Source organism: Toxoplasma gondii, chromosome VIIb (assembly GCF_000006565.2).
Source record: "Toxoplasma gondii ME49 chromosome VIIb, whole genome shotgun sequence".
NCBI classification, from domain to species: Eukaryota; Apicomplexa; class Conoidasida; order Eucoccidiorida; family Sarcocystidae; genus Toxoplasma; species Toxoplasma gondii.
In genome coordinates, this window is record NC_031475.1 from 2,349,035 (window position 1) to 2,358,314 (window position 9,280).

General features: G+C 53.0%; 3 protein-coding genes across 3 annotated transcripts; all 3 read left to right on the forward strand.

The window, feature by feature from the left end:
* Nucleotides 1-429: 429 nt before the first annotated feature.
* TGME49_260330 (hypothetical protein) lies at nt 430-900 on the forward strand (the record flags this gene model as incomplete). Its single annotated transcript, XM_002365165.1, has 1 exon — nt 430-900. The coding sequence occupies one exon, from the start codon at nt 430-432 to the stop codon at nt 898-900; it is 471 nt and encodes a 156-aa protein (XP_002365206.1).
* Nucleotides 901-1,412: 512 nt separating this feature from the next.
* TGME49_260325 (hypothetical protein) lies at nt 1,413-2,126 on the forward strand (the record flags this gene model as incomplete). The annotated part of the gene is made up of 1 exon (XM_018781229.1): nt 1,413-2,126. The coding sequence occupies one exon, from the start codon at nt 1,413-1,415 to the stop codon at nt 2,124-2,126; it is 714 nt and encodes a 237-aa protein (XP_018637064.1).
* Nucleotides 2,127-2,509: 383 nt separating this feature from the next.
* TGME49_260320 (Noc2p family protein) lies at nt 2,510-8,430 on the forward strand (the record flags this gene model as incomplete). The annotated part of the gene is made up of 7 exons (XM_002365164.1): nt 2,510-4,393; nt 5,269-5,838; nt 6,541-6,675; nt 6,905-7,068; nt 7,419-7,504; nt 7,864-8,090; nt 8,386-8,430. 7 exons carry the CDS (start codon nt 2,510-2,512, stop codon nt 8,428-8,430), a joined length of 3,111 nt encoding a protein of 1,036 aa, XP_002365205.1.
* Nucleotides 8,431-9,280: the final 850 nt, after the last annotated feature.

Consider the following 9,280-nt stretch of genomic DNA (forward strand, 5'->3'; position numbering starts at 1 on the left):
CATGTATTGTAATTATCACGTTATAAGTAGATATTGTCTCTGTACAAATGATCAGCGAACCAGAACTGTATAACTCAAATCGAAAAGTCTGACTTCAGCGTTCACGTCTCGGTCTCAGGAGCGCGAGACTGGACGGGAACGACAAAAATGGTAAGAAACGACAGGTCTTGACCAACGTTCTTCTCCTCCAAAAACTCGAGACCCAGAGAGCCGGACTGCCCACCTGTTCTGTGATCTCTGTTCGACTCAGACCATGTTTTCAGTTCAACTCGCGAGGCTCACACTGGGAGAGGGGGGGGGGGCGCGCGTGCGCCTGAGGCTTGCGCATTCACTGGTCTGCGTTTTTCGTTCTTTTTCTCGCGTTTCGCAGGAAAAAGCGAAGCGTCCCTTCGCGTGACAAACGGAGTCGTCGCTCCGGAAAAACAGAGCATGCGAAAAAAGAAATCTTCTGCAGTCTTTCTTGCGAAAAGTTGCGGTGCTGTCGCTTCTTTGTGGAAGCGCGGCGGGGTCACGAGGGAGGCGTCTGCGAGAAGCGGGGATGCGTTCTTTTCTTTTTTCCTTGACAACCTTCATTTCTCTTTCTTTCTTGACGTGGGAGGTTTCCTCCCACCAGCAACTTCTCCTCTGCCGCTTCCCTTCTCTCGCTTTTCTTCCCTCGCTTTCTCCCTCCTTCCTCCCCGCCCTATCCCCTGTCTCGGGTGTGCTCCCGCGACATCGCGTTCGGCCAGCGTTCGAGCCTCCGCTGCCTTCGCTTCGAAGAACGCCTTTCCTTTCAGTTTGCTTCTCGATTTCTTCTTTCTTCTTTGCAACGTCGCAAACGCCCTCCTGCGGAGACGCTCGCGCGCGCGGCAACTCAACAGCGGCTCGCGACTCGCGAGAGCACCCGCGGCACAAAATTGACAAGCGGCGCTCCGCTCGCTTCCGTGTCTCCTCAAGTTCTTCTGACTGCATCCGCCTTCTTCCCCCGCGTCGAAGGGGGAAATCTTCTTTTCGCCGCAGTGTTCTCGTTTCCGTTGCCCGTCCTTCTGCCGAAAGGGAGACGCGGACGTCAGTTCTTGCTCTCCAACGCTCTCTCGCCTCTGCACGAAGAAAGACGAGTTGAAAGGAAACATGCCGCAGTCCTTGTGTCCTCGGGACCCAGTCCACCTATAAATCCACTCCTCCACTGACACAGTTTTGCGCGCAAACGCGTACTCCCTACATAAATTCATAAACTCAAATTTATATATATATATATATATGAATATATATGAATATGCGTGTATATATATGTATATATGTTTATATATTATAGTATATGCCAACGTGTTTTCTTCTGTGGACTGTCTGGTGGAGTGAGCGAAAGATTTGTTGGTCGGGCGCGGGAAACGTCCGGCTGCGAGGCGGGTGCCTGTCGCTTTTTTTCGAGCAAGATGCCAAGAGGCATCTTGCTGGATTTCTTCGATTGCTGCTGCAGACGGACGCGACGCTTTTCTCTCGAGAGAGTGCGAAGCTTGCTGCAAGAAGAGGCGTTTCTTCTCGATCGGCCTCGACTCGTGTCTCCACTGGAGATCTACCGCGTTGCTTCCTCTCCCTCTCTCAATTCTCCGCAATCCGGAGATCGAGACGCGAGTGACGAGAGAGCAGAAGACCGCTTGCGTTTCTCTGTCGAAGCTCCGTTCTCTTCCTGTGCGAGAGATAACGAAGGAACAGTCTCTGCCCCTCGCACGACGTCGGCACTGGAGGAGGCGCTGCGGTCTCACTTTGCGAGTGAGGAGAAGCGAGTGAGGCGGCGAGGTTCTTCGCTGTTCTTGTCGAGCAGAGTCGAAGACGCGAACGCGCTTTCGCAAGACGACGACGCCGGAGAAAAGGAACTCTCCAGCGAGAGCATCACTAGCCACGCAGAGACACCCGAGCGCGCGACGTCGGAGAGAGACGGACTCAACACCCCGACGACGGCAGCCTCTCCTTTCCAAAGCACTCAGGCTGGTCCGTGTCTGTCGCACGCAGCGCCTTCGTTTTCTCTGCCTGCTCTGCAGGATTTCCCTGCATGCGCAGAGGCGTCTCGACTTGGGAGACGCGAGGCGAGAGTGGACGACGCACACCGAGAAGAACACCCGCTTTCCGGCGCCCTGGAGGAGCTGTAGAAGCAGCAAGCGAAGGCGCGAGTTGACGCGACAGTGCGAAGCAAACGCATGCTGCCTGTGTGCTGAGTCGCGCGTCGCTCTTCAAAGGCGACGTCACGACCTTCTCCGAGAAGGACGAACGCGCCTTTTCTTCCGGGAAGGAGAGCCGAGGGAGCAGCCGTCGCTGTTGTTCCGCGAGGAGAGAAGAACGCAGAGACGCATTCTGACCCAGAGAGAGGACAAGGCGAAAGGAAGAGAACATCGAAGAACGACTTCTCCGCCTCACACTCACCACGGTCAGCCAGTCCAGAGACGGTGCACTGTGTGTTCGCTGGAAAAAGCGAGGCGTTCGGTGGAACAAGAAAATTCGTTTCGAAGGTCGAAAGTCTTTCTGCTGTGACAAGATGGGGGTGAAGCACGCACTGACCGTGGAGGGGAAGGCGAAAAAGCGTCCATGCCAAGGTCGTTCAGGTCTGAAGGAGACCGGGAGAGGAGATGCAGGCACTGCGGAGCTTCTCTCCAAGCGGAAGCTCGGGATGAAAGGACGACTGGGCGACAAATTCAAGACGCGCCAAAATCAGCAGAAACTGACAAAGTCTCGAGAAGCAGACGCAACAGACGACGCGGCAGAGTCCGATTCCGAGATCTCCGAATCTGCCCTTGGCCTTGAGGCCTTCAGCGAGGCGGACCTGGACCGAGAGGAAGGAGTGGAAGAGGGATTCGACGAATCAGAAGACGACGAAGCGGAAGGCGATCGAGACGAAGAGGAGGACGAGAACTACGAAGGCGCCCAGTGGCTTGCGGACGAGGAAGAAGAGTGGGCCTCGTCGGAAGACGAAGCGCCCGCACACTCGGACAGCGAACCGTGGCGTGCGCCCTCGGGTGTCTTTGCAGACAGTCCTGCGGCGCAGAAGGCGTTTGAAGGAGTCCTGAAGAAGCGCGTGATGAAGGACAAGGAGTTTCTCTCGTTTCTGCTGCAGGAAAGTGCGAAGCAGGGTGTCACCTTGTCGCCGGAAGCAAGCGACAGCGAAGAGGAAGCAGCCGCCGAGGACGCGTCAGAGGAAGACGTTCCACGCGACGCCCGGCTCGTCGTGGAGGACGAAGAAGAAACGCCGCAGAACCTCCTCACCGCCGACCGGTACGAGCAGTTATGCCATCTCGTAGGGATCGCCTCGGCAGAGACGCAGCGCGTCGAGGAGAGCGCAGAGAGAGAGGAGAGAGTGCTGCCGTCGCTGCGGAGTCTGCAGCTCTTCTTGGGGGCCTTTCGATCCGCTGTCAGACAGACAGGAACTCGCCGCGACGCCTCCGCTGCTACCGGCCGAGCCGGCGAGAGAACGAAGGACGACGCAAAGTACCGAGACGGCAAGAAGCATGGCTCTGAAGAGAAGAAGAGGTCGGCTACCTCGGGCACTGGCGCGGGCGACTGCAACAAGAGGCGCGGGCCGGCGGAGCGCAAGAGCTTCTTTTTGCTGCGCGACGAAGACCTGCGGTTCACGGTGCTTCTTCGAACGGTGCAGCAACTTCCACGAATCGTCAGGAACTTCCTTGCGACGCCGGAGAGACCCCAGAGCGGTTCTTCGGAGTCGGGTGCGCAGAGCGGCGAGACAGAGGCACCGCAGGCCTGTACACGGGGCGACGTTTCGCAGCTCGTGGCGTCGCCGAACTGGAGACGCTTGCGTCTGCCGCTTCGCTGGTTTTTCGCGGATCTCTGCGAGTTGCTGACTGCGCTGCAAAGTCTGTCGAGCTGCGCGACGCGGGGGAAAGAGACGCTCGTTCAACTGCTTCTCTGCCTCGCGAGGACAGCCGACGAGACGCTTCCTTTGCTCCTCGAACTCTCGGGTGCGATCCCCCGAAACTTCCTCCTCACCGTCGCCCGGTGCTGGGCGTTCACGAAGAACGCGAAGGAGCAACTTGCGGCCTTCGCGAGTCTGCGCCGCCTCCTGCTGCTTCGCCAGAGAGCTTTCACTGGCGCCGCGCAGGCCGCGCGAACGGCGAAGCGTGGCGAGAAGAAGAGACAGCAGAGGAAGGGAGAGAAGACGAAGGCGGAGACTGCAGACGAGAGCGAACGAGGCTGTGCAGCCTTGAAGGAAGAGGCGAAAGTTCAGGAAATGCTGCAGACACTCTTGAGGGTATTCCAGCAGGCGACGTCGAGGAACGTCGGTAGCAACGGGAGTCGAACGTGGAGAGGCGCGAACCGCATGCAGCTGCTGCTCAACGAGTACCTGGAGCTCCTGCGCTTGGCCGACCCAAGAGTCGTCTACCGCGTAGCGTTCCAAAGCATTCGCGAGGTAGGTCCTCGAAAGAAAACAACCGAGGAACGCGCAGAACAAGAGGGAAAGACAGACGAGAAGGAGCGGAAAGAAGAAAGAAGAAACGCGAGAAGGGAACGAAAGAAATACAGTGGACTGTTGGCAGAGAGGAGAACGTGCATTTACAGTTTGACAGTTTCCAGAAATAGTGGCTGTCGGACTTCCCCAAAGTGGAGCGAGTGTCTCGCGAAGAGGAAAGACCGAAAACAAATCAGGAGATCAGCAAACGGTCATGCGACAGTAACATGAGCGCGAGAAAGGCTTTTCTCCGAGACATTCAGAAACGAAATAGAAGAAGACGCGCGAAGGAAACTGATGATGGGGTGGCGCCAGGATGTTTGCGCTTTTTTCTTCTTCCTCCTCGGTCCTCCTCGGTTTTTTGTCTCTCCGTTTTGTCTCGCGTCTTTCTCGGTGTGCATTGGGCTTCTTCTCTCGCTTCCTCCTTTTCTTTTCCTCTCTCTCTGTCTCTTTCCATTCCCCTTTCTTCTCCCGCTCCCCTTCCTCTGTTCTCGCCGTTCGTTTCACCGTCCTCTTTTTGTCGCCTCTTCTCCTATCTCGCCCGCTCGCTCTCCTCCGTCGTCCATCTCTCTGTGCGTCTCTCGCTTATTCTTCCGTCTTCCATCTCTCTGTGCGCCTCTCGCTTATTCTTCCGTCTTCCATCTCTTTGTGCGCCTCTCGCTTATTCTTCCGTCTTCCATCTCTCTGTGCGCCTCTCGCTTATTCCTCTGTTTTCCATCTTGCACGCGGTCACGGCGTTCTCTCCCTGTCTCCGTCTTGCTTCGTTTTTCAGTCTTCTTCTGTGTCTCGTCGTCCGCGCCTGCTCACTGGGTGTTCGTCTTTTCTCGTTTTTGCAGATGGCGTTGACGGTGCGGAGTGTGGTGGTGATTTCGAGTCAAGCGACGCCGAAGGGGAAGAAGACGAAGACGGCGTTTCTCCATGCCCGGCGCTTGGCGGCATCGCAGAAGCTTCTGTACTCATGGTCGTTTCTCTCGACTGCGCGTTTGTGGAGTGCCGCGTTCGCGTCCTGCGTCTCTCTCCGTCCTCTCGCCTTCCCCCTCGTCACGCTTCTCTGCGCGGCTCTGAAGGGGAAGCTGACGGCTCTCGCCTTCGCGCCTTTCTGTTGGAATCTTCTCAGCGTTCTCCACCAGACTGCGTTGTCTACGAATCTCCTCGTTCCCCTCAACTCGTACCTCTTCGCCTCCGTTGAGCTCCTTCTCCGACACCAAAGTCTCCTGTCCAGCGACCGGTACACCGGGAAGCGGGCGCGCCTGGAGATGCAGGAGCGACAGAACAAGAAGAAAAAGAAAAAGCGAGTCGGACAGAAAAACGACGGAGAGAAAGACAGCTTGCAACTCCAACACAGCCGCGCGGCAGATCCAGAAGTCGCACTCAGACTCTCCGCCGCCCAGCAAGACGCCCTGCATGTAAGACGAGAAGCGCGAAAAACGCTCACACATCAACGCCACAGACACGAAGACAATTGCACATCGAAAGAAAGTTCTGCTGTGGGTCATCACGCATGGAGTTTCCTGTTTCCAACAGGATGCGCAGCTGCAAGCGCATGCGTATATGGATATCCATTCACATATGGATATACGTGCAACTGTGTATATATGCATTTCTGGTCATACACTCTACGCAGGTGCCTAGATCTATGGGGATGCATGCATCTGCACCTGTCTTCCTATATATATATATATATATGTACATATAAATATGTATGTATAGGTATATATATATATATATATATGCATATGTTTGTGTTGGAACCGATTGACATGGTGTTTTTGTGTTGAGAGTACTGCCAGTGAAGTTCAAGATTTGCGATTTTTTTCAGTTTCGTTTTTTGCTTTTTTCAAGTCTCTTTTTGTCTCACATTTTCTGCACGAGCCTCGGCAGTCTGCGCCGCGACGAGGTATTTCTCGCGTACCACTCTCTCTTTGTTCCGCCGGAGATTTTCACTTTGCTTTGCGTCTCCGCGCTTCTCCACGCGATGATCTGAACCAGGAGTCCAACGCATCTCTATACGTTGGGGTTCCCATTCGTTTTGTCCGCTCTCTCCTTCGCGTCTCTGAAAATGTCTCACTCTTGCGGTGTGACTTCTGATTTTGGAAACGTCTTCGCAGGTGATCGACGGCCTCGTCGGCCATTTCCAGCGTCTCCTCACTGAGCACTTGGGCTACCTCGTCCTTCACCCTGCCTTCCCTGAGATTTCTCTCCCCATCAAACGAAGTTTACGCAGAACTGTGAAAATGAGCAAGGTAAGCTCTTTGGCCTCGCGTGGAGTCTTCCACTCCACCTTCTCGGTGTATGCAGAGAGCACCCGGTGCATGCCGAGAGAGAGTCTGTCAAGGGAAGAGAGCATGTCTTGAAATAAAAAAATGACTCGCGCATGCGCAGGGACGGTGCGCGTCCAGAATCTTGCAGTGTTCCCGCGTTTGCGGATCGCCTGTTTCGAGAAAGCGTTTTTTGACTGTTTGGGTTCTTCAGAGTCAAGCAGTTGCTCGCTCTCTCAAAGCTCTCATCGGAGCGATCGAAAGTTCCGCCGCTGTGGTCCAGTCTCTGCGCTGTACTTTGAAAGATCTCCCTGTCGGTGCGGTCGAGATCTTCACGGAAAAAAAACAAAAGGCTTCTCTTCCTCTCTTCCTTCTCAGGTGAAGACACAGTTTCGTCGCGATGAAAAACGGACTTATCTCCAGTTAAACAAACATGCCGATTCACAGGTGTACATGTGCGCGAATATAATACACATATCTACATGATACAATACATACACATGTATATTTATGTATATGTATATAGTTATGCATATATATGTACTTGTATATGTGTATACGTATATATATATATATATGTTTGTATGGTTATATATACATGTATGAACGTGTAGTACAGGTGAGGGTATATTGCAGGTAGAGGCAAAGACATGTGCAGATTGATTAAGAGAGGAGAGCTGGTTTCACCGGGAGGTGCAGATGGTGATTTCTTTGCTTTTTCCGTTCAGGCAACAAGTTGTAGAGGAACGGAGAAAGTTCGTGGAAGAAAAGGTGCAAGGAGAATTGTCTGCGGCCGCAGAACGAAAACAAGCCGGTACGTCTCCCCACTGTCCCTAACATGCAGATATACATACATACACCTCTATACATTCTCACACACACACAAACATATATATATATATATAAATTCGTAAGCATGCACACACAAATACATGCATTCAAGTATAGATCCACAAATATATATATATATATATATATATATATGTACATATCCATTTTTGTGTGGATACGTGTTTCAGCCTGCTTGTGTGTATTAGGACAGTACGTGGCTTTGGGGGTTGTGTTTCTAGAGAGGAAGAGGCACAGTAAACTTCTGTGACAGTTTTGGTTTCTCGCTGTTGGCAAGCCGCGCGCTGACACTCCTGAGCATGAAGAGACTGTTTTTGCGTCCAGAGAGCGACGCAATGAAGACGCCTAGACAGCTGAAGCGCGAGCGACAGAAGCAGCGGAAGCAGGCGGAACGCGTCGAGATGGAGGAGCTGTCGAGGTCGACAGCCAGTGCGAAGAGAAAACGTATGCGAGAGGACTCCGGTTCGCGAGACGACAGAGGCAGTGGAGGACAAAGTGCAAAGAGAGAAAAAGCCAGCCCGCTGCGCAAGCACGAAGAACCTGCAGGCGAGGTGAGGCAAGAAAAACCATAATAAACGCATGTCAAAAAGGTACTTTGCTCTAAAGGTAACAAGGTCCGTAAACAGGTCGAAAGACAAAAGAATAATTTATCTCCATATATATATATATATATGTGTATTTATGCTTGAACGAAATATGTTGTCCGTCGACTCCGACTTGAGCGCTGTCTGAGGTCTGTGCGATAGCGAGCATGTGCGGTTTTCGAAAGATGACGAGAGCTCGGGTGCTCGATGTGAGAATGATGGCGCGAAGCGCTGAGCGTCTGGATCTTTGTCTGTTGTCCAGGACGACATTTTGGACGAAATCGGCAGCGACTTGGACGACCTGTGAAGCGACTGAAAGCCTGCTGCATGCAGCCGCGAGCCGCAGGGTGTTGCTACGGTGGTCATGTATTTCAGAACTTCGCGGGCAAACGTCGCGCGGCTTGCGGGGATTCAGCGCCTGTCACTTTCGCAAGAGAGACTGAAATACCACACGTTCAGACAAGCAGCCACTGTGTCGCACAAGCATGCATATATCTCAATATATATATATATATATATATATATCTATGGATTTGGGTGGCGTCCTGCAGGTCACAGGTGTGATGGCTATTGTGTTTGAAGAGTTTGACTTTCGTGTGTTGACGCGCGAGAGTTTCGCGTTTCGTCGAAGGTGATTACCGAGGGGATAAGGTGAATTGTCTCTGCTTTTTCGTGTTGTTTCGTTCTCTCGCCCCAGTCTGTGTGGCCATGTCTCCCTCTGCTCTCTCAGTTGCTCTTGCTCGCGCGTTTTCCTCTCTCTGCCGTTCTCGAGGTCTTCCTTTCGAGTAGCTGTGTTCGCCGTCTTTATTCTTCCCCAGACAGACTGGGTTTCTCTGACGGAGAGCGAACGCGACCGAGACAGCGAAGCAAAAATGCTCATCTCACACGCTTGAGCGCCTCTCCTGGCGGAACTGCATCTCGGAGAACGTATCGTGTCTTGCTGAAATCTGCAATTCTTGTGTCGCGAAACAGCTTTGAGAAAAATAGCTAAAATACAACTGAAAAACACAATTTTAGCTTATATTCCTGGAGACGTTCACGCCTTATTTTTTCGCACTTGTTTAGCTTAGATAAAATCAAAGACACCCCATTTGATCTCCATCAAAATCCGCGCAGTATAAGTACCCAGACAATATTTGCATGCAATTCTTGCACGT